At 44.0% G+C, this 25,602-nt stretch overlaps 1 protein-coding gene across 1 annotated transcript in view; it reads left to right on the top strand.

The window, feature by feature from the left end:
- Positions 1 to 1,257: 1,257 nt before the first annotated feature.
- myo10l3 (myosin X, like 3) overlaps positions 1,258 to 25,602 on the top strand; it is a 55,920-nt gene continuing 31,575 nt past the window's right edge. Inside the window, exons 1-3 of the mRNA XM_053440209.1 lie at positions 1,258 to 1,540; positions 16,846 to 16,944; positions 25,375 to 25,533. Of these exons, the coding sequence (XP_053296184.1) occupies positions 1,520 to 1,540; positions 16,846 to 16,944; positions 25,375 to 25,533 (279 nt within the window). The 5' untranslated portion in view covers positions 1,258 to 1,519. The remainder of the gene's footprint in view (positions 1,541 to 16,845; positions 16,945 to 25,374; positions 25,534 to 25,602) is intronic.

Below are 25,602 nucleotides of genomic sequence, written 5' to 3'. Positions count from 1 at the left end.
TGGCGGTGATCATTGGCTTTTTGGAGAGTTTAAATCGTGATATCCAAACGAAAGATGCGTAAGAATCTCGTTGCTTTTCAGTATTTGATAAAGGCTAGTCAGGTGTGATACTGTTCAAGTACACTGCAACAGGCAGGGTCTCATTTACTATACAAACACACACACACATCCTGAGACCCAAACTACTCTGTAAACAACCACAGACCAAAATAAAGCTGGCCCGCTCGCCCTGATCTGCCTCTTCCTCCTCTGTTTATTTTTCCCTAAGGAGGAAGTCAAAATAAAGATTATCTTCAGTCTGACACACATTCTGTACATAGTCAGATAACTGGGAGGGAATTCACAGTGCTGAACCAGTTGACCTGATATCTTTCAATCTGCAACAATTCCTCCCTTTGTACACTGATTCCTGTCCTGCATGTTTCTGTCTACCCCGACCTTATTCTTGACCCTGACCTCAATCTCTCATCTGGACCCTGGCTTCTACCCTAACCCATGTCTAACCCTAACCTAGGTCTAAAGGTTACCCTAACTCTTACCCTCAACTAAATCTAATCCTAACCTTTCCAACCTCTGAGGAAGTCTGAGGAACTTCAACACCCCAGATAATTCACCCATAATTGAAAATGCATCCACACTGCTCCTGTGGTGACATCCGGGTGTCACCACAGGAGCAGCGTGACCCTGACGTTCTAATGTGACAGAGACATTTATGTTTGTATTTTTTGTGATTTTAGCCTAAATGTCCACTCTGTGGGAGGATATCAGACATTTAGACTTATAACATTGTGTAAATGATGCTGTTTAGAGTCAAATGTTTATATTTCTCTTGTTTTTGAAGAATCTTTATTCATTAACTTCAATTGTATGAGAATCCCACTGCATCGCTGTCTACCCGTGAACCTCCAAAAGTGTTCTATTAAGTCAAACTCTTCACCCACCCCTCCATAGGCACGGTGGTGATTAGATAATGTGTGAATTCAACTTTTTTGGTGAACTATCCCTTTAACCAATTGTAATCCTTAACTTGACCATAACCTAAACCAAATCCTAACCTTAATCCTAACCCTTGAAGTAGGTGAACAGGGGGAACGTGCATATCCTCCTGACAGCCTCGGCCTCTTTGTAGACATGGTGATCGGGGGGAGACACACAAAGAGGGCGTGTGCTGAGGGGAGGGGCTGGGACCCTGCAGGCTCCTCCCCTCGGCATAATGTGCCGGCTCCATTGGATTCAATGGGCAGACCCAGACAGCGGGGCAGAGACACGGCGCAGCTCCACGGCCGCTTCCCGGGACCGTGAACGCACCGTTCAGGCGAGAAACTCCTCTGAAGCGTCCTCGAGCAGAACCGGGAACCGTGTGGCTGCTGACGGAACCGCAGCGGAGCGAACATTACACCGGACAGGAGAAGTTTTTTTACCGGATGGAAGCCAGTCGGCAGTGCGGCTCCTCATCCTCTCCCTCTGTGGTACCCTGAAGTCAGACTACAAAGAGACGAGGGGTCGAAACCTGCTGCCAATGGACACGTTCTTCTCCGAGGTGACTTAGTTCGATTCCTCTCTTGCTAAACAACTGCTTTGGTATTTAGCGGTGCACTTTTTGGCGTCTCGCTGCCGTAGCGGCTCTTTGTTTTGTGTTCACCGTGTTGGGTTGTGTTGTGTTTCTGAGCCTGGCTGCTTTCAGATCAGCTCCTAGATTCAACCTCTGGGAGAAGTTCACTTATCCTAATGCTGGGCAATAAAACAAACTAATCATTCGAATATAGGTCCAGTATATATCGATTATAATGTTTATAAGTTTATTGAGGAGGTATAACATGTAAATTACACCTCAGATTTGTAAAATGTGTTGATTTTTAAATCACTCAACCTTCAACCATGAGCAAAAATCTGTATTTTAAACATAAAACAAATAATAATGTGACATTTATCATGATAATCATTGATACCGACTCATAAGAAATAGATTGATAGATAGATTTTGTATTATTTATGTTTATTGCTCCTCGTAGCAGCAAGTTGTATGAATAAATAAATAATAACAGAGAGCAAATCTGACAGAATATTAAATGTCCCTGATGCATTTCAGTCCTGTTACAGTCCAGGGAATATATATGGCTGCTTTTTTATATTTCATATGCTGTGCTTAAGATCTTAATGATGCTTTTTCTACTTCACTGGTATGACGTGATCCTCACACTGGTGATGGTGTGGTTTCACTGGGCGGCTCCACACAAGATTCAGCTCTAGTGGGAACTTAACTGAAAACCCCTCCTTCATTTCTCCCCACATACGTCCATCATTGACCCGGCGCTCACATAACATCATCTCTGTCATCCTCCGTGCCTCACTTTGATTTTGATTTAGTCTTTGGTAGTTTTACTCAGTGCCAGACTCCATCAGTGAGCGTCTGTAAATGCTGAGTGTGTGCCCATGTAGGGTGGATGTGTCATCTGGAAACCAGCCCAGACTCCAGCACACTCACACACTTTACTGAGAGGCCGTGCACAGACATTGCTATAGGTCTGATTTGTCATCCACCTCTGACTCAGCAGGGGGCATTCAGACAGATAGGGTGTGTGTGTGTTATTGTGTAGTGATGTGCACCTCCTTCTCTAACGTCCCCTCCACTCACCTTCTGTACGTCTGTATCGCATCATCATCCTTGTCTGCCCCTCAGTGATGTGACTCAGTGTAGAAATGATATGACTCAGTGTAGAAATGATAGTGGGAGGTTGCTCCTGAAGCTTCATACTAGTGACAAACTACTGATATGCATCGTTAATGAGTTATTATCAAACCTGCAGAGGTTATTGGCCTTCTAAAGTCCATATAGACCAATCGTATCATATCTTAACTGTAGGTTTCATTATTTTGTAAACCAACAGTATAGCGGAAAGGTTGGGATGAACTGGATTGTGGGTCATTGTCTGATTTTATTAAGAAGTATATTCTACTCCGCATATATCATTGCTGTGTGTTTGTCGTCCTGGACCAGTCTCCATGAAATTTCTGTGACTCTAACCAAGCTCTGGTTTCTTTCTCTAATGTACTTATGCAGTGTATTTTTTTTATCCAGAGATATAACAAACTGTGCTATGCCATTTCTTGACCCACAGGCTTTATCACATTGCAGCATTTGACCCCATCAAATATTACAGTCCAGTTGAGATTTAAAGTTCATCCTTGACCTTGGAAACACAAGCTGACAAAAAAAAATCTCACCATAAAGCTGGAGCTTTTTATCCAATCCACTGATCTTCCTCAAAGAGCCTCCAAGATGTTCAGTTCCGGGGCTCACAAATAAGCAAAATAAATAAAATTGGAACAGCTGCAATTACATTACAACTAAGACAACATGATCTGCTAAAGGAAGGTCACACACAGAACAGGACTACTTGTTATAGTGTCAGAGAGGTTTTAGGTCTTTTGGTTTTGTTCGGCTATAATGCAAAGTGTGTAACAAACTCTCCCTCTTCAACATCTGCAGAAATAAGAAATCTATACAGGTGGAGCTAAGCTAGGTGTTTCTCTACACTATTCAGAGCTGTGTTAAACAACATGTAAATAAATGAATGAACTGCCCTGGTTTTAAAATGACTAGTGGATCATGGAATGAAGCCAGTGTTTTGAATGCCACAGTGCGACCAGTGTGGATTTAATTAAGCAGGAATGCTGGAAGTGGAGCAAGACAAGGATTAAACAGCAACCAGTGAAAACAAGTGCAGCAGGAAGAATATTGTCTGATTCACTACTGTTGATGTTAGCACATTTAAAATATCATTGCAGATTTAAATCATTGACCATAGTCTGAGAGAAGCAGGATCTCTTTGCAGATCAGATTGTTGAAACGATTGTTGACGTGTTTAGATGGGCTGATGATGAAGATGGGGGCGGGGTAGGAGACGGGCGGTAGAGTAAAGAGGCGTGGCAGGCACAAGGTCAGTGATATATCCTGAGGGCCCATCCTGTCCATCAGCGCCGCCTTTCCTTTCAGGCGCTCACACAGATCCATAAAACCCTCACCGCCGCTGCCTTCATCCGCACCCACTCCATCCTCTGAGTGGAAGTCACCCAACAAACACACACCAGACTCTGAGTGTGTCAGAGAGCCTGACAGGCTGCTGGGTTTGGTCATCATAGACTTTGACATCTCTGAGAATATTAACATTATATATAGTCCCACACAAAGGCTTGTGTGGCTGTGGGTGTTTGTGTCCCAGGTATTACTCTGGTTGTGGGGAACTTAATCTGTTTACACAGTCACATTATGCTGAATAGTTTACCTTGTGGAGACAGAAAGTAAGTCCCTGTAACCTTCATTAATTTTGAGGTAAAGGAATGGTTTCAGGCTAGGTTAAGGTTGGGTTAGGGGTTAGGGGTTAGGGCTAGGCAAGTACTAACTATGGTTAGAGTAAGTCTCCAGCAAAGTATCAATCTAAGTCAATGTTGGACTCATTTTAGGTATAAAGCTGACCTTGTCAGGACCAGTAGACCTCATGGTGACTATTGCCTGATCATTTCTGAGGTCCTGCCTAAGGTTAGGTGTTTCGTTTAAGTTTAGGGTTAGGCAACAATTGGTTATGGTTAAGGTTTTGGCATATGGTTTTGTTTGGGCTGTCCATAAAGAATGGAAGTCGATGCAAAGTCCTGCACAAACCTTTGTGTGTGTGTGTTTGTTTAAAGCTAGATTTATCTCTCTTCCTCCCTTTCATCTCTTTGCAGAGGATGAAAACATTGTGAGGTCCCACACACAATCACACATTCATGCATGTATCACCTCCTCTTAGTATTTGGTGTCTTTGTGAAACGTCCTGTTGACGATGCTGAATCCAAGCTATGTGCGTTTCTAAACTTGGTAATCAGGTCCTTTATAGCAGCAGCTGCTACGCACTGTAAAGCCACACGAGGACCTCTCCTCACTCGCTAACTGCTTCCTGGCGTGACACACCAAATACCGTCCTCTCAAAGATACTCTGACAGAGGGAATCCCAAATTCCTCTCCCTGACCCCTGAAATTCCCGGTCATGGCCGCCTGTCATCCATGCATTGTGGAGGGTTGGTGGCCAAGGCTTTAGGTTTCACACCATCACCACTGCCCCCACACTCACAAACTCACACACACACACACACACATAGAATGACACCATCCTGAAACATCCCTCACAGCTCTCTGGGCTGTTTACGTCTGGCTCTTTGAAGCTGGAGCCGTGGATCGGCACGCTCGGTAAGCATTCTGTAGTGAAGTGGGTAACGTGAGAAAGGCCAGCCCGCTCCTCCTTTAGGCCGGACTATTTTTTCTTGCGGTGGCAGGGTCTTCTCTACCCAGTTGTCCCTTCCTCCAGCTGCCACTTTATAGAGCCGAGAATCTGAGATCATCGCCCTTCACCTCCAGCCATTGCGAGCGGCCTGAAGGAGCGAGGAAGGAAGTCCGGAAGTGAAGTTATAGGATGTAGGGAAGGAAGGAAGGAAAGCCAGAAAAAGTGGCTAATGGGTTGAGCATTCCTTTTGAATTGTTTCTGAGCAGCTGTTCTAATAAACTCTTAAGTTGCTGTTGTTTGCCTTATCGCTTAAATTAGGGGATTTTCAACCAGCGCTGTGGTGAATTAACAGAGCTGGTTGTTTTTTAACAAACAGAACTGGTTGTTTTTTAACAAACAGAGGTGGGCATTACGAAGGCAGAGGTTTTATGTGTGCGTCAGCAGAACTGCAGCTTGGGTTTAGTCTGGAGGTGGTTTAATCCGTCACCAGAGCTCTAGGACTAATTGCAAACGGCCGTTGTCTGACCACACACCAAATAAGGATAATACCTTCTCATGATGACACATTGTCTCACTGTAAGTGGTGGCGATTTAGGTTTGGAAGCCACCATTCATTAAAATATTTTGGGGGGAAATTTCCATTTTAACACAACAACCCTTTTTCTCCATCCTCTGGCTCAACTTAGCCCTGAAACGTTTTGGCTAAATGTGTGAATCCAGCCTTTTTCGCCTTTTTGGCTTGTTTTTGCATTTCCTGTGGCTCAATCAGTAACCTGAACCCTTTCTATCAGCGAGCTGACCGTCACATGGGGAGCTCATTGCTGTCATAACCTCCCGCTGACACCACGCTGTTGACTTAAGCTTTAACCCGCTACATTACGGAGCACTTCAGATAGAGCCATCAGTGTTTGTAGTGGTTAGAGGAGGGGGACACCCAAATCTCGCCACAGTTTGCGTCAGAGAACTGAATCATCCCGAATGAAGTGACAACTTTTTTTTCACCAATCATCTTGTGGTATTTTCTGCTGGTTTGGCTTCTTTTGTTTGTTTGAGTAATGCTTATTTTTCTTTTTAGCATAGAGGTGGATGAAAAGGTTGATTCTACTCTCAGATTTGTCAGGTAAATCCAGCAGGTGTTCAGCTTCGTTTAGCACAAAGGTAGAAACTATCATGAAGGTAGCGCTGTCTAGATAGCACGTTCTCCTCCAAGGTTTACAGAAGCTATTCGCTAGACTAGTTCTTGTACTAGACAAGAAAATGTGACCAATTTCTAAATATTGTTTATACTGTATATAGACTAAAACACCGGCTTATGTCTTCATTGTCAAACGTTATTCATTCCAAGGTCACCGGACTCTGCAGTAAGTCACAGGTATCCATGAACGGGGATGTAAACGTAACACCCAACAGGACATGTTATTTTTTGCACCTCTTCTGACAGATTAGTAACCTCTGCGACTCTTTATAATCTCAACCATAAATCCCATTAATCTCCGGTCAAGCCCTCAAACAAATCATCCAGTTCACCAGTGTTTAAAAAAAAACATATTTTGTCAAATCCGGGAATGCTCTAGTGATACTGCTAAATATGAAGTATTAAGCGTGAAGAGTATAGTATTAATCTTCTCATTGAACTCTTAGCACGAATGCAAATATGGCACAATCTATAAATTTCACTATTCCTTATAAAACCAGTCAGATTTTTACCCTGCAGTATGTTCATCATTCTCTTAAACGCCCATCCTTCCTGTCCTGTGTGTGTGTGTGTGTGTGTGTGTGTGTGTGTGTGTGTGTGTGTGTGTGTGTGTGTAACCCTATCATCAGGGACTGTCATGGGTGTGTCTTGCACGGAAATATGAATCTCTTCAGGTCACCTGGGTGAATCCCTAACGTGCCATGACTCAGTCAACAAGACTGTGACGTAAGAGAACATCCCAACAACTCCCAGCTACATCTGGGAATTTAAAGTGAAATGAAGAAATCATTGCACAGTCACCTGGCGAATCTCCTGCTGCGTTTTGTGAAGGCAAACAAAAGTCTAGAAAACCAATTTCTGAAGTTTGTGTCTGCAAAAAAGGCTTAATTTACAGTTTATATCAGGTTCGTTGAATTGAGTGTAAAAAGTCATTTCCAGGGGTTTAAACACGTGGCAACAAAGTGATCTATTTCTCACAGTGTCAAACTATTCTTAGCAGCATCTCTACATCTGCAGTAAAGCTGTCTCTTTGTAGCCTGAGAGGTTTCTAAATGAAATGTTATAGCTCATGTTGCCCTGTCAGGTGTATTCGGTCCTGTCTCATCTTCACATCTCAGAAAGACTTTCAGCGGTTCATCTGCAGCAGGTACATCGCTGATCTCCAATCCAGATCAATCCTCTCAGATTTGTGTGTTTGTCCGGGACGCTTCGGCCAGAGAAAATTAAAGTTCCCATTTATTGCTTCTTACCCTCGCACAATAAATGTGTGTCGGCCTTCACCTTGGCTGACCTACCTGACACACGCTGTGAGCCCGTGATGAGTGTGTGTGTGCAGCTCAAATCCTCTCAGCTCAGAGGTCTCGTCTGGCAGCTTAATAACAGCCAACCTGTGATTACTGCTCCCGGCCCAGATGTTGACTTTCCTTTTTTAGCCCCCTGTGATTACTGCGCATGGAGGCGGCCTATTACGAGATGTAGTGCGTGTGTCTCAAACCAAAACTGTCCTATGAGTGGAAGTCAAACAAAGAGATCTAGTCCCCAGGAAAAATATATTAAAAGACACTGTAACGTTTCAGTGATTGAATTACTGCTGCAGTTGTGATTTCAGGGCTAACACCCGGGTGGAGTTTAAGTATACAACCCACACTGCTTGAGTCTGGACAGTCATGGCCGGAGGAGTCTAGCTGGCACCTTAGTTCGTAAAACAAGCCAACGACACAGCATGGTGCTGTCCACAGTCATAACCTGTTCGTTTTCCCACCCGTTTCCAGTCTGCTTTATTAAACATGGGTGTGTTTGTGTGTGTGTGTGTGTGGTCGGGCCTGCGGCTTTTTGTACCATGATACACTGACATAATGAGACTCACACGAGGAGGAGTGAACATTTACATGGCAGCCTTCCTGTACGTGTAGGCGGCAAAAGCAGCTCCTGTGAGTAATGGACATTGTGAGACTGGTATGAAAGTTCTGGAAGGCTATTGGTCGCTAAATTTTAATCAGCCGTCGTTGATTAAGTTGCCGATTTCATTTTCTCTGAGTGACCACTGCAGTGCAGAGCAGGCTGTTTCCTTGGCCTGTGTCAATGGTGGTTGCAACTCGAGAATCAGCTGTCGTTGTCGTGAATACACACAGTGTCCCAGCCACTGCTGCTACAGGGCGCTGCTGACCTGTTTAATCAAAGTTTACTGAAAATGAACGTATCACATCACCAAATCTCACCAACCTCCTCCCTGCCCTTTCTTCGGCCCTTTACAACACAAAGGCCAAGTGTGAAGCTGATCAGATGATGATGATTTGATCTATAACATTCCAAAAATCCCAAATTTCTAACAGGCTTGGAAGAATTTCAGGGGGGGGGGGGGGCATTAGACCTTTGCTTGACAGGTCAGAGTTAGGCATGTAAGGGAGAGAGAGAGAGAGAGAGAGAGAGAGAGAGGAGAGAGAGAGAGAGAGAGAGAGAGAGAGAGAGAGAGAGAGAGCGCAGGGAAGTCAGGCAGCAAATGGCCGGGTCATAAACAAACCTGCGGCCCCTGCAGGAGGACTCAAGCCTCCACATGTGATATACCACATGTCAAAAACTATAAACCAAGACAGAAGGGCTCTCTGTTTCCAGAACAATTATTCCGGCACGACATTAAGATCCAGCAAAGGTCAAAGGCAGCGTAACAGGAGCCTTGTTACCTGGTGATGTGTCAAACAGTCTCTGACGGTCCTGACTGAGCAGCATTCCTGAAATATCTCTGGAGTCCCCGCTGTGTGACCCAGTCCTCGGATATTAGAGTCCACAGATGATACAGAGTGGGTTAGATCCGTATGTAGATCACAGACAGGACGGGGGGGGGGGGGGACGACAGTTGGCTCTGCAGATATTCCACTATCTTGTAGTTTTGCAGAGAAAATCCAATCAAATCTCCCATAATCACGCTCCTCATCCCGTCCTGCAACCTTTTCAGTTGTTAAGTACAGCGTCATGACCCCGAGCACAGGATCATGCTAATACTTCTATCAGTGGCCCAGTACTGGAATGGAAATGTGTTCAGATGGGATAAGGATGTAAAGCAGCAGCCATGTGCCAAGGAGTGAGAGGTGGAGTGTCAAGTGCTCCTCTTCTTTACGCCGAGCTCGTGAGGACATAATTTGTCATGCAAATTCTCCTCAGTACGCTTATTAACAAGGGGACAGATTAGCAGCATCGGATGACAATGAGGGAGGCTCTTTGTAACCCCCCCCCCCCCCCGACAGACAGACAACAGAAAAATATACTCAACAGAATGATCAGATTGCTATATAACTAAAATTATAACAGCGTGGTTCAGGAAGTGGTTTAAAGGGAAAATTCCATTTATTTTCGGAATGCTGCAAGATTTTGAAACAATGTTATTTGCATTTTTTTTATCAACTGATTTTTAAGAACAACGTGTTTATCGCAATGTCAAGTAGAAATACGACACTACCCACAATCCTCAGGTGTAATAGCGACATGTTTGATTGGCGGAGCTCACTGTTACTGTGGAAATGTTGACAACAACCGTGAAAATCGTTTTGTGCGATGTGATCTTTCGTCGTTAAGTTAAAGAAGATGAAAAGTCATTGGAAAGGCTCTTAAACTAATGTGTTATGGTCACGATTCATTCGGGAGCTGGTCGGCCTGGTTCCAGACTCAAAACTCTTTTTATACCGATTTTTTTTAAACGTCAGTGGCTGATATGCACGACATGATAATGTGATGAATTAGCTCCATGTAGTATGTTGTTGTTGTTCTGTGCTGCAAGAAATAGATTCGTGTTAACCCAGTGGCACGGTTCCATAACAACCTCGTTGTTCACAGACCTCCTGCTTTAACAAAAACCGTCGAACATGAAAATGATGCATGACGACATCAATGTGTAGCTGAGCCACATGTCAGGCTGCTTCACTATGCTGCCTTCAGCCCCCCCCCCCCCCCCCTCTCTGAGTCTGTTTATAGCCTCCTCTGCAGGGGGGCTCAGGGAGTTCCTCTGACTCAAGAACAATTGATGAACTCAGCCCTCCACCTCTTTTTTTCCCCCTCCCCCAAACTGGGGCCCAGCAGTTCCCTGTGGGACTCCTCCTCCTACATTAGCTAATTTCTGATCAGCTGCCCCCCCCCACCCCCCTCCCCTCAATCATTAATTCATAAGTCTTCCAGCACAGATGCTAGAGGTTGCCTTTAATCATCTGATTACTCCCCCCCTCTGTCACCCACCCTCACCCCTCGGTGGATGTGGGCACTGACTGCATCAGCATCAGGCAGACGTTACAACGAGGAAACAAAGAAACAAGCTCATTTAAAACGGAGCGTGCAGAGGTGCAATGGTGTTAAATCACTGTTAGTTACTTAGATGTGTCCTTCCAACTCTTTATTAATTATTTACTAAGTGATGAACCTTGTGACCCGGAGACTTGTATGTTAGTGCAGAGCTGTGAGACGGGATTCTTGGAAAATCTATCCAAGTGAGCAAATTACACACTTTTCCTTTCCCTCAATAACCACCGCTGAGGAGCCTTGGAGAACAGGAATTAACCCGTGAGTGGCCAAGTGGAGCTGCACAGCAGAAAAGTGTGAAAGACAAGCAAGCACAAAACAATGTAAACATCTAAATATTAAACCATTTTTCTAATATTCTCAGTGTCCTGCCAAATACCAATGAAAATGTTGTGCTTATAAGATAAATAATAACAGTCTGTGAATTCATATCCAGTAACTGTTTGCTGAGCTCTGTAGCACGTGAAGCTTTTGCCTGATTGGAAATCTCGTGATCAAAAAGACCCAGAGGGAGCTTTCCCCAGATTCTCCTGCGAGAAGACTTTTTTTAATCTCACCAGCTACTTGGCGGATTCCTCCTCATTTCCACTTGCTCAGCGATCAGGAGATTTGCTCACAATCCCAGATTTTTGGCTCACGTTCCTTTATGACAGACAAAGCAAAACGTTTCTCCATTGTCCTGTAAGCTTTGAAACCCTGCTGGCTACAAACAGTGCTGTGACTGTAGCTTGTGAATTCATTTCAACCAACATTTAAAAAAAGCTTTTCTGGAAATAAAGCAAAAAACAAAGCGCCTTTATTCTTTCTCTTGGCTGGTTGGTTGGTAGGTTGGTTGGTTGGTTGGTTGGTTGGTTGGCTAGTTGATTGGTTGGTTGATTGACTGATTGGTTGGTTGGTTGGTTGGTTGGTTGGTTGGCTGGCTGGCTGGTTGTTTGGTTGGTTGATTGGCTGGTTGGTTGGTTGGTTGGTTGGTTGGTTGGTTGGTTGGATGGCTGGTTGGTTGGCTGGTTGGTTGGTTGGTTGATTGGCTGGTTGGTTGGTTGGTTGGTTGGTTGGTTGGTTGGTTGGTTGGTTGGTTGGTTGGCTGGATGGCTGGTTGGTTGGTTGGCTGGCTGGTTGGTTGGCTGGTTGGTTGGTTGGTTGTTTTATCAGGCAAATTTAGGGGACTGATTTCTATGAGCATGTCCAACTTGGTGACGCTGGATTAATTTTACTGAGTGCCATCCTAGTCTCCTAGGAAAACCATGGCACATGTAGGCCAGCATCAAATTGCTGTGTGACCTTTTTTTAAATGCAGGTCATCCAGCCACGCAATATGCAGGACTGCACATCTGTCCAGGACACAGAGTAGGGGTCACACAGGGTTAGTGACTTCTCCTCATGCCTCTCTATTCATATGATAATTCCGGCCCTTCTTTGTGATTGTGGTGTAAAAAGAGGGAGGAACCAGAATAGAAATGTAATTTTCTAACATCCTAACTGAGATCCAAGGGAAAGCAGCTACAGCTTGAGTTTCAGTGGGATTTCATCAGTGCTTTCTCCTGGTGGATGCGTTTAATCGTCCTCTACGTCCGGGGCCCAACAGATGAGACGCTTGTCAGGAATCCAGCTGGACGCACTCGTTCCTCAGCTGGGCCCCGGCCCCGGCCTGCGGTCGGCCCTTACTGCAACACCGCTGGGCAGGCGTCGACTCACTGCGCCCCGAAACCACGATCCAAGAACTTAGCGTATCATAACTAATTGTCCGGCTGTGTCCACGTCCGGATGAGTTAATTAGCTTCTCTTTTGTCGCGGCCGATGCGATCACCTGATACCGACTGCAGCAGACAGCAGAGAAAGGGCCCTGGCACCTCGTCCTGTGTTTTATCCTAAAATATTTAACACTCACTCATTAGCAAATCTCTGAGCTGGATGTCATCGAACAAGCTGCAGAAACCCAAGCCTCCGACTCTGGGATCGCATCATTCGGCCCGTGTGGTTTCTGTGTCAGAACAGCATGCTGGGAGCCCGCCGTGCAGCCTGGTCTTTGGTGGATCAGGTCACCATTGTCAGTCAGTTCTGCCTCAGCAGCGCGGCACATGCCCGGTGACACGCAGCGTTGAGAATTGGAAAGTAGCCTGAGCTGGAAACGTCACAGCAAATGTGCTTTTTTTTAAACTCAAACATCTGGACAGCAGAGGCATGGGATTTAACTGACCACTAATGTTTTTAAATGAGTTGTACACAGACAGTTTTCCTGTGTTGTGCTACAGCAGGTGATTCCAGTCCGGGGGTCTAAACATAAGCCGGTGCCCATGTTCCTCTGCGTCCCGGCCGGCCTTTGTTTTGAATATTTCTGCCTGGTTAACGTCGGAGCTCTGAGTCAGAGGTGGCTGCTTTTGTCCCGACACTGTGACAGAGCTCCTGGAGATGGAGGGGACAAGGGGGAGGAGTTTTAGTGAGACCATCTGTTGCTGAGACAATGCATCCCGACTTCTGTGCCCTCTGGCTTCATAGTCTTTGGACGCACGCACGCACACACACACACACACGCTCACAAACACAAACAAATGGACAATCACATCTGGTGTTGGCTCTCTTGAGCGTCAAGTCACTGAAGAACCCGATAAATTAAATTCTATTGCCAGATATTATCCTGTTATCCAAACACAGGATTATGTTTGTTGATATCTAAATCTCTTGCCAAGGATGTTACATTTTCATCTCCGTTTGTCTGGTTGTTTGTTATTTAGCAGGATTTTGCACTCAACAGATTTCCATGACATTTTGTGTCAAGACCCAGTGAAGAACCTGATTCATTTGGTTCAGATCCGGATCAGGGGGCATAAAGAATTTTGTATTCTTCACTTTCTTATACATTGCAAGATAAAGCATTTTTTCATTCATGGATTGTGTCCAAATATAATTAAAAATTCTGGGCTGAAAGAATTACTGGATATATTTGCACAGTATCATTCTAATGGGGATGTGGATGATTTTAAACCATAGTGGCTGGTGTTAGCATGTCTCTGCCTGACCCTGGTGCAGCAAGCGGAGCGATCATATGGGTGACTTAGTTTCTTAGCTTTTGTTTTGACATAATAATGAACTCATTTGATGAACCCATCATGATGTGATTAATGTGTCGCTTGATTCTTGTTTCATAACGTTTTCTGTCTGGAGAGTTTTATCTGTCTTTATCTTTTAGGAAAAACCCAGATTTAAAACTCTGACTCAACTGAACCATCCAAGATGAGTTCTTGGGAATCTTTTCCTGTAATAGTTTGCATCAGTGAAAATTCTAAAATGAAGCAATCATTGGATGTGATGTAAAAACACCCGGCGTGACAAACCCTCCCTCTGTTTGCGTGTCATTGCTTGCCTGATTTTTTCTTCTGTTTAACAAAATCGTACAATCAACCTTACTGCCTGCACGTGTCTGCACTTTGTCAGCTCCACTCTCATGGTGGTACAAACAAAATCCTTTACAAGATGAAGAGAAGCAGCCACATTCTGCTGAATCGGAGCCCCTGTGATTTCCAGTTACATAACAGCCAACTGATCTTCTTACAATCTATACAGTAAGCACCATTAATCTCCTCCCTGGACTTCAGTGAACTCATGTGAGGCAGCTTTTCCTTGAATCAGGCCGTGGCATGCCAAACTGGTACCAGGCAGACACAGTAGCCCACTGGGGTGGAAGTCGCCACTGGTCTCTTATTAAGTGGAAACAGTGTTTATGCGTTTTACTGTAATACCTGTGTTGTGTTTTTGTCCTGGTGTTTTGTGTTTGTCTGCCTCTTTAATTCCAGACAATGGGAGGCGGGACATTATCAGGTGCCTGCACCCTTCCTCTCTCCCCTCTCTCTTTCTGCTGCCTCCCTCCGGCCCCATCTTCCTCCTAATTTACACGACCCCCTTCATCCTACTCACCGCTCTCCCCTGTGATTTGACTGAGCCACATTTAGGCGTCCTCCATTAGCCGAGTGAGAGAGAAAAAACATGGAAGTAGGTTTTCAGACTTGCAGCTTTGGGCCGAGTGACTCTTTGTCCGAGAAGGAAGCCTGAATCACAAAATAAAGAAAAAGACGGGTGACCAGTCAGACCTCTGAGCGAGTTCCCTAAAAGAATTCAGAGTAATTGTTCACGCTGGACTATTCCCTGTTTGTCTCTGTGACTCAGCAGAGTGGATTTCTCCCAAAACATCTTGTGCATTTAACAAAAACATCTAGATCTTTGTTCTAGTAAACACATTTGTGCACCAGAATGTGTGCGCGTGTCCGTGTGTGTTTTTGTGCGGGCACGCGGCAGTCTGTTGTTAATAGTTAATGAGGATTGATATCTGCAAGTGGTGACCTTGTATAAGGTTTCCTAGTGGAATCCATGCATATTGATTTCTACAGTTTTATGCTCTGTTGGACACACAATTCCCTTTCTGCTCTGTGTCTTCTTCGGCCACAGCACTGGTGGCACTTCTGATGATGAATGGAGTGTCGCTGGCCACTTTCAGGCCAAATGTCTTTACACAGCACATTGCACTGATCTGTCACTCATACTCCTAAGTATCATCTATGCTGCCTTTACGTACAAAAAGAGATCTGTCCATTTCAAACGATGTAAGCATCCCTGGCCACATTTATTGATAGATGCTCCAGGTTGGCATGATTGAGGGCAGCAGCAAACATGGCGATGGTGGAGGATCTCTTGAGATAGAGGCAAAGATGATTGCTTGTCTCATTGACAAGGTGAAGTAGCAGTTATTTTCCAACTATTAAAGTATTTTCTCCAAAAATGCTACGTCTTATGGATTCGTTAGCTTTTAGAAAAGTGTGAAAATATGGACGAAATTAACGCAGAGTACTGCTCCGTCTGTTTCCATGTATGTATCAAACGTTGAGCATAAATGAGCATTAACTCTGAAAACCAAAATATTATTCCTTTGCGAAATTATTTATAGATGATATCACGGACTGCGGAAATATAAACAGGCTTCATTCACGCTGATAACCCCTTGTAAAACAGCAGATTGTCGTTTTCACCCCTCAGTTGTTTTCTACAGGGAAAATATAATGTTTTAATTATGAGGTTGAGAGGATTTGGCAGGCAATGTTTGTAAGCTGTGATGTAGCTAAGCTAACCAGCTGCCGGATTTGACCTTAAACTAAATCAATCTTCTTAACTATTTCTCAGCAAGAAATCAAATAAGTGTATTATGCTTTAAAGGCCATATATTCATCATGAGATGTTTATGATTAACTAATATAGTTAAATAAAGGTCATATTTCTTGTGTTTGAACCTGTTAAATGTGGACCAAGTCTTCCTAAAAGATTTACGACTCGGCAGGCGTTTGCGCTCATCTATAAATGTTTCTTCCATCACTATAAGGAAGTGACAGTCCGCCTGAGCAATCAGCCTCAGATTCCTGTTATTGCTCCTGGTTGCTGAGCTGCTAACAAACATGTCTGGGAAGGTCGGTGACTTCACATGGATACACAAACACAGGAGACCAGGCAGGCCCGCGCTGATGAGCTGATGTTGGGATGAATGGCGAAAAGTGTGCTGTGGTTTGCGTGTTAGAAACACAAGGAAGAAGAAAGTGTGATGGGCAGAGAAACATATGTACTGATTGATTTGCTAAATTGAGTGGATTAGCCCCAAAGCCGAGGACTGGAAGACTTTTCTGACAGTTTTACTGAGTGTGTATGAATCTGAGTGGTGGTTCCAGTCCCGGACACACCCTCAGAGTGCAGGCCTGGCTGAAAGAAAAGAGTCAGTGACAGTTTAATAAGAGGATAAGTGTGCCAGTCTGCTGTGGTGAGGGAGTAGCTATGTGGCAAAGAGCGGTGAGCAATGCTCAGGGAAAGAGAAAATGGAAAAAGACTGACTCCTGCTTTCCTCCTCTGAATCTTTGCTGAGTCTAAATACGACTAAATGTGTCCTTAATGTTTCTCTGGTTTCCCCCGCTGACCTCTTTGGTTTTCAGTAATGATTTAAATATGCAACAATAGCATCGGCTAAGTTCCTAAATTCCTGTTTGTGTCCAGTCCTTTCCTATGAAGCCAATGACTCTAACACATGTCCGGTGTCCAGATGCTAATGATGTTGTGCTGGTCTTTGTGTTGCAGGGGGCCCATGTGTGGCTGAGACACAAAGAGCAGCTCCTCCCCTCCACCGTCAGCTCTTGTGATGATTCGTCTCTGGTCCTCACGACCGACTATGGGAAGGTAAGAACTCATCTCCCCCCCCTGCTGAACCATTAATGTTGCCAATGATTCATTTTAAACAGCCCCAAAGCTACATCTGTGTGCTGAGTCTGCACCACGAAGCATTTTGTATTACTCTAAGGATTCACATGCACCATGTTTGTAAGTCTACCCTAAAGCAGAGGAAATACATTGTGAACCCATGCAGAAATCATATGTTTGTGACTGATACAGTGTACAGTGAGGTCCCCTCCTGGATTTCTGTGTACATTTACAGGGTTGTAATATAATGCGAGAGGGGAGTTGTCTGGTGTTTATGTGCATGTGAATTTTTTGCTCACACGTGGTTCGTCTCAGGACTCGGTTGTTAGATCAACACCTCTTTTTATAAACCTAAGAATGACAGGAATGGGCTCCTGGTGACGAGTCACACAAGTCGTCGGCCTGAGCTTATCTGTTTGGCCGGGCATGGTGGTCTTTGTGTCTGGAGGAAATCCTGTCAGAGAGAGAGAGAGAGAGGTTGAGAGAGAGAGGCCAAGAGAGAGAGAGAGAGAGGCCGAGAGAGAGAGAGGCAGAGAGAGAGGCAGAGAGAGAGAGAGAGAGAGAGAGGGAGAGGTGGCTATGGACGTACAAATTGGCTTCTAATACAATGTCTTGTGTTTGAGAGAGTCGATCCTGAAAAAATTGGCTTCTAGCACCACCCTTGTTTCATGAAATGCTTTTATACCAAACAGACGTCATGAGTGCTGTTCATGATTGGCTCTTTGCTCCTCGAGCCACGAGGATGTTTGATTATGTTAGTCCACAGGAATGACAATTTTGTGAGAACCCCCTTAAGGTCTCAGATCAGCTGTGTACAGGAGACTGCAACGACACCATGGTCCGACACACCAGCGGTCGTTCCCCCCCCATGATTTCCTGTGGTACTGCTCTGTTTCATCCATATCAATACGTTTTCAGAAGACACACGCAAATGCCAAAAATATGAATGCAGAGTATGGATAGAAAGCTTTGACCATCTCTATAGTTACAGTATCTAGCATCTAGCATAAATGAGCCTTAATTAGGTCCCATGATCAATGTAGGGCCCCCCAGGTCCCTTCTATCTGAGAGCCCCCAAAGCCCCTTGAGACACTCCTGCTGGGTAAGGAACATGGTATGGCCCAAAGACTGATAAAGGTCCACAGGATCAACACACTGTCATCTTTCTCTTTGTCATATTCTCCTGATGTTTCTGTGGTCGGTGGTGGGGATGCTCGCAGTGTGAGAAGTCAGCCATGTGTTGTCAGGAGAGTAGGGGGTAACTCTGACCAATGGAAAAGAGAAGATTGACTGCCCCAGGTCAGAGGTCGAGTGAGGAGTCAGACCCCTCCCCCCCCTTCTGATTTATTGTCTGAATACAACTGAATACCAGAACATTAGAAACATAACACTGAGCTTTAGTGACGTCATGTTCCTCATGAGCTGAGCCTCAGTGTTGCAGCTGATCTGAAGCTGCAGTGTGTGTTCATCTGATCTTCACATGTGAGCTCAGTGTGTGTTAGTCATTGCGACACGCGCATGGGTGTTTCCTCTTACTCCTAATAAGACTCTGCAACCAGAATGACAGGAATGTGAGTCTGAGAATCAGAGCGTCTCCACGTTCAGGGTCCCTGGCTGACCCTGACCTGATCCCTGCTCCTGAAATACAAACTGTATCTGCTGAGGTTTTATTTGCATTTCACAGATAAACATCATAGTCTTATACTTAATCCAGCTCCTTTAGCGACATCACAGTATTATGCATATGAGATTTGGTCTTTGTCTGCGTCCTGGTATTTGTTTCATCCTCTCAACATTTCCCCTCAGGGAGTGGGATACACTATTCTCTATTGATTCAGTTGTTGCACTAAGGTGCTTCTCCCTGCAGGAGTGCTCAGCTTGCAGAGTGTCTTCAACCACAGTGCCTCATCTTTAACAGGCCGACCTGTTGGCTGTCACATTAATTACTGTCTCATCCCTGCAAACCACAGAGACAGGGCCTGAAGATACAGCAGACGCACACTGAAGCTAAGAGCTGAATATCCCTCCGTGCCTGTGTGTGCGTGTTGTTATCTCTTTAGGACATTTTCTAGTATAAACACTGATCTTGTCAGGACCAGATGACCTCATGGGGACAATATAAACCTGGTCCAAATGAGGTTAAATGTCCTTTCTGATGTCCTATTTAAGTTAGGGGTCCGATGTGAGTGATTGTTTGGTTAAGGTTAGAGATAAGGTTAAGGGATAAGCTTTTGGTTAGGCTGTCCACCATGAATGGAAGTCAATGCAGAGTCCTGAGAAGGATAGTTACCCAAACCTGTGTGTGTGAGTGTGTCGGTGGCCAGATGGCACCAGCTGGATTAACAGTGTGTGAGTTAGACCCAGACGGGTGCACATGTAAAGAAAAGCAGGAAGACGCTCTGTCACCTGAACTAAATGGCTGCTGCTGCTGCTGGTGGTGGTGATGTCACCTCCAGCTTCCTGTGTTAGTCGACCAGACCTAAACACTATGTTTGTGCCTGTTTATGAGCTCAATACTCATACAGTGCATATTGTTCATGTAGCTCATATATCTGCTTTGTGTTCTTCTCTTAACGAGTTGCCTGAGTTAAAAAATCGAATGAGGCCTCTCTCCTCCCACGTCGTCCACGGCCTGTAGCCGTACAGTCTCTGTGGTTTAAAATAGATCTCAGTGTTTTCTGGGTTATTAGTCAAAGGGGCCATTATGTGGGCCTTAATGTGACTAATGTGCATTCATGAGCATGGGTCGCGCAAGAGACACGCTCACACAAACATTATTGTGAGCATCTGTGTCTGAGTGTGTGGTAAAAAACAGTTTTGGGTTTGGGTTTACTCCATCCCCCAAACAGGCAATTACACTGGGATTTTTTGTCAGTTTGTTTCTCGGTTGTATATGGGAAACTCTTTCTTTTTCATTATTTATTTTGTCACAGTTTTCAGCATTGATAATCCTAACCCCCCACCCTGCACCACCTCCATGTCCCGGGGGTCTGGGTGGGATCTGCCCTCAGCAGATGGATTCACTGTAAGACAGAGAGAGACTCAAGTAACAAAAAACTCAAAAGAAAGAGGAGCGGGAGGCACGAACAGACTTTGTTTGTGTCCACAAACCTGTGTTTTTCTGTTTTTTTTAAATACACATGTGTTATTTCTAAAGGCCTGAACACTGTACATGTGTCAGTATAACATGAGTCCACTGACACACGGAGCCTGACCCCGCCCACATGTGAATATTCAGCAGAGCTGGTTGAACAAAGCAGCAGCAGGGTGTGGTTTCACTGAGGGCAAAACAAAAGAAAAGAGCATCATTACAGAGGCTGTTCCACTGTGTAGGCCGTAGGTCATTTTGGTGAGACTTTGTATTTCCTGTCTAAATTATTTAACTGAACAGAACAGTATTTATTAATTAAGCATGATTCACTTAATAGCACAAATGCAATTAGAAGATTAATGGAGCAGTTGATCAGAAGTAAAATTCTCGTCAATCAAATCTCTTGTTAAACATATATCACATCTGTTTGATTTTTGCTAGAAAAATACAACAATTACTTGAATACTTGAAATATGTTATTACATTGGATATTTATATTTTCTATTTAGTCATTAATATTTCTCCTGGTATAAAATATTGTACATCTAATGTATAATAATTTGCTTCTATTATGAATACAAAGTAGATATTATATGCATTTCCATGGACTATCTTGTACACACACCCTCTATTTGCTGTTTAAAGTATACATTTGTTGGAGTAGTTTGGACTGTAGTTGTTTTTTTGTAAGTCATTTTATATTTGAAATTGTTTCAACAACAACAACACTGAGTAAACAACTCTTTGTGTATCCTGTTGTCCTGTTCGTTGTCCAGCCTCGTGGCCGGTGGTGTTACTTGCGTCACCACCAGGCTCCATTTGGAAAGGATTGATTTGTACAGCGAAAATTTTCATGAATCAATCCTGACTCGCATGTTGTTGTAAGTGGCGTGAAATTCTCCCCTGCTGTCATTAGATTATACTCACATCATTAACACTGAGTAAGCTGCGTCTGATGTGCACCAACGGAAATCGTGACCAGAAAGGAAATAATGAGATTATGAATCTTTTCAATTCAAACCATTTTGTGGCCGAAATAATTTAGATTTAATTACAGAATTTGAATTTTGAACTCATAGATTCAACTGTGATTCATTAATTTATTATTTATCTCTTGGTTAGATTAGATTTGAGTGTTTTTAGATGGGCTCCACAGCTCTCAGTGAAGTTATTCCAGTCTGTCCAAGAGTTATAATGGACACTAACAGAACATTATTAGACCTCACAGAGATTGAAATGGAAACGATAAGAAGTATAAGTCTGCGTCTCGAACCTGATATACCCTTGTGTTCCATCTTAGATTCCTTTTAGCTGCGGGTACAGGAAGCTGTTTAAATTATTTGGAAACAAATTTATGACACATTGACTATTGATGAGAACTGCTTCGACCATGGTTCAGGAGCTCGGTGACTTATCTCAAAAGAGTCAAACCAAACAATCAAAGACCACAGCGGGGCAAAACAGAGGAATGTGAAACCTCTTTTGATGCTGCAGCCTCCAGCTCAGTTTTCTCCCGAGCTTCTCTGATGTCTTAGGCATGACAAAGACCCTGAGGCTGTAAAATCCGGACCGTAAGAAGAAGATGAAAAACAAGGGTGGCACAATATGACGCAGTGGCAGACAAACACGTATCTGATAGCACCACCAAAAGTTAGAAGGGAAAAATCTCCTTTGAGATAAATATAATACTTGAGGATTTGTGACGGTACTTTCCAAACTCGCGGCTCATTTAAGCGGCCATATTTGTTTTCCTCCTGTGAAACCCGAGGTGAGAGTCAGAATGTAATCTTGTCCTGCGGCCTCTCCTGTATTATCTAAGCTTTCAGCTGCTCCGGTGGAACTTTGAACTTGTGCTTGGAGAATGTGAGGAATGCAAACACTCGAAGGAGATGTATCCCAGCTTTCTGCCGTTTATTTGAATACGCGTCGGACACATCGTCTCCATCAGTGTCTGCAGAAAGTGAACTCAGATCCGAGAGCAGAGAGTTAAACTTGTAATAAATGTCCCATATGTACTAGAATGAGTGCGTTCCTCTGTCAAGGCCCAACAGTCCCCTAATGCAGGGGTTTTCAACTGGTTTTGTCCCAGGGACCACCATTCTGCCGCGGCCCACTGATGTGCCTACGCGCGTGCGTGCCTACGTGTGTGTGTGTGTGTGTGTGTGTGTGTGGGTGTGTGTGTGTGCTTGCAATTGGATAGAAGGAAGTATTAACATTTGGTTTTCCATGTTGTTTTTTTTAAAACCTCAAACAAATCTACAAAAATGTGTAAAAAACAAATAAATGGTTGATTTTCAGTGCTTAAGAATTGAAAACAAAATTAAAATGCAGTGTGTAGTTGTACTGCATCTCAGAACCACATGTACGTCAATATATAACGTTCATGACTTAAATGTACAGACATGTAGCTGACATGTTGTGAGAACGTTAAAGTTACGGTGATCAATAACAATCAACATAAACTGGGGCTACAACTGAATAGGGAAGATGACACAAATGATAATCATACAATATCACAAACAATTGAGGCCTACTTAAGTTTAACCTCATGATCACCAGCAGCAAATCCCACCTACTGCGTGAGTAGTACTTCTGTGTGTGTGTGTCTAGAGCTCTCTAAAGAAATTGTTTCTCAACCAGCGAACGTGGTAAGGTTGACTGTTATTGCAATTAATTGTTTTGGCTATTATGCCAATTTATTTTTCTTATTACAAAGTATTTGTTTTTCGCTCTTTTGTTTTATTTAATATTTTCATAATTAATTCTGCCCTTTTGGGCCTTCTTTTTGGGAAAATCAAAATTCCCATCATACAAACTACATCTCCAAGACCTCCTGAGAGTTTGTCTCAACCGCTCTTCTACATCTACCTGTAACACACATGCACAGGGGAAAACTACTGGCAGTTTCTAGCCCCAAGCCGGTTTCAAGGTTCCCCTCATCACCTTTATATTATTTTAGACATATTTTTCTTATTTTAAATATTTTAGTAATCTGGAAATGTGTTGAAATATCAAAGCAAATTTCGCGGACCCCCTGCAATGCCGTCGCGGACCACCAGGGGGCCGCGGACCCCTGGTTGAAAACCCCTGCCCTAATGGAACCACATTTAAATTCACTACATCCAGATTTTTATTTGAATCTGCACCAAACTTCACAAATTCATAAATATCAGTTCCCTCAACATGCCCAATTTCTGCCATCATAATCGATGAGTAATCAAGAACATTAAAAAAAACGCCCCGTCTCGTAATGCTAAGGAAAGTGAAAGACAATTCACCGAACCCCCTGATCCAGATCCACACAAATGTTTAATGAATTCTTTCTTGGGGGATGTCCCACTCCTGCACAAAAATACATGGAAATCGGTCAAGTTGTTTTTGTGAAACCCTGCAAACAATCACAACCTGGCGGAAGTAAAAAATATGAAATAGAGTAAATGATCCAGTATAAATCCACTGCCATGATGTGCCCAGCTGCTCTCAATGACATCAATCACATTAAGTGACTGACGTAACTGAGTGTAAAACGATAATTCTGATTAAGGATGTAAAATAAGTGAAAAGCCTGTTTGATTTATTAGCCGGTTCGGCCCTGCCTGGTGAATCCAGGCCAATTTGACAGAGAGGAGAGCTGGTGGGTGGGGTTAGAGACAAATGCTTGCGGACATCTGGCTGTAAATCTGTACGCTTCTGCTCGATGGATGACATCAGTGCGTGGCTGCTTTTCTCCCCAAAGAACCTTTCACAAACCTTAATACCATGAAACTCTCAGTGAACCCACTGGTGACGACATTGATATCATGCTTTAGGCTCAGCACACGCCCATTTTCTGTCAGCCACACAGAGCTGAAGTGGCCCTTTATGATTTTACAGATTTCACAGATTCATTTAAATTCTGTTTTATTTATTTGTATCGCACCAAATCACAACATACATGACCTCAAGGCACAGAGCCGAGACCTGAGAGTAGTAAAGAGCAAGAGTTCCCACGATGAGCAAACATGTGACTGTATTCATCTGTTGTGTGTATTTATCTTATCAAATAGTCGGGCTGCATTTTGTTTTAATGGTAGTAGGGTGGCTGTGGCTGAGGGGTAGAGCGGTTGTCCCCGAACCAGAAGGTCGGTGGTTCCATCCCAGTCTTCCCCACCTGCATGCCGAAGTGTCCCTGGGCAAGATTCTGAAACGGGGTTTGATTTAGTTTGCTCCTTAAAGATGTTGAATACAGAGGAGTCATCGATTTGACAACAAAGACAGTGATGGAAGGTCTGTAGGTTTTCTTGTGAGGCCACTGACTTTGTTAAAGCTGCACTGATCAATATCTTTACATTAACATTGGGTCACATTACTGAATAAGGGTGTTTCTTGTAGTGAGAAGCCATAGAGAATGCTCCGTTCCCCTCAGCTTTACATTTTAGCATCTTTAGCATCCATGATCTGATACAAGGACGATTCAGGGCCATGGAGGGCTGGAGGTAGGGTTCCCCACTGACAGGTTGCTACAGCAGCACATGCCAGGCTCTGGAACGACCTTCCTTATTCCTGTTTCAATTTAAAACTGAGTATTTTATGAATTTTATTAAGTCTGTTTCCTTTTGGCTGCCATTGCAAAGGACTTTGTAATGTGGATGTTGAAAAGTGCTTTATTAGATATAGTTTTTATTATTCTTATCTTTAGTGTAAACACATTATTTATATTATTATTATTATTATTAAAAACCCTCTTAAACCATCATACACTCAGCAACCAGCTCCCATAGAGCCCCTGCAGCCCCTCGGTGCTGACTCAGCATATCTACGCCTCCCAGTGGAATTCACCAGAACATCCAGCAGTAATGTATAAGGACACCACATACTCCCCCCCCCTGTTTCCATCAGTATTGATCTAAAGCGGCTTCCCAGCAAGTGACCAACGCAGTCGTAGAGAGTCTGTTCCTTTATCTCATGCCTGGTCCATTAGAGTTGTGATAGCCACAGAGTCTGTTGTTGTCTGTTGTTTTTATGAGACGCTTCATTCTCCGTCTTTCTCTATTGCTCCCATTTCAAATCATCCTTTTAAAACCGGGCCTTCAAAGTCAAGACAAGGGCGTCCTCACATTGACTTCACCGCTGCATGTAATTGGAATGTGACCTGTGATAGATTTGACGTGGAGAGAGTAAGAAGCTTATCAGACGGGGACGTCCTACCTGACGATCAGGGATTCAGTCTGTAGCTTTGAATGGAATGATTCGTCCATCTTCTCCTGAATCTGTCTGTCATCCATGCTTTCATGTTTCATGTTTCATGAGTGTGTGTGTCTGTGTGTGTGTTGCTGCAGGTGATCTACCTACAGATGGCGGAGCTGAACAGGGAGACGGTGTTCGCCATGCACCCCAGCAGCGTCCAAGGGGTGGAGGACATGTCCACACTGGCAGAGCTGCACGAAGCCGCCATCATGCACAACCTGTTTCTGCGCTACCAGAATGACAACATCTATGTAAGGCCCCGCGCCGTCTCAATCTGCGAGTATACCCTGCACCACCATGATGGACCTGATGTCTGTGGG

This window comes from Pleuronectes platessa, chromosome 14 (assembly GCF_947347685.1).
Source record: "Pleuronectes platessa chromosome 14, fPlePla1.1, whole genome shotgun sequence".
NCBI classification, from domain to species: domain Eukaryota; kingdom Metazoa; phylum Chordata; class Actinopteri; order Pleuronectiformes; family Pleuronectidae; genus Pleuronectes; species Pleuronectes platessa.
The sequence above is the reverse complement of the archived record's forward strand: the minus strand, read 5'-3'. Positions and strand labels throughout refer to the sequence as shown.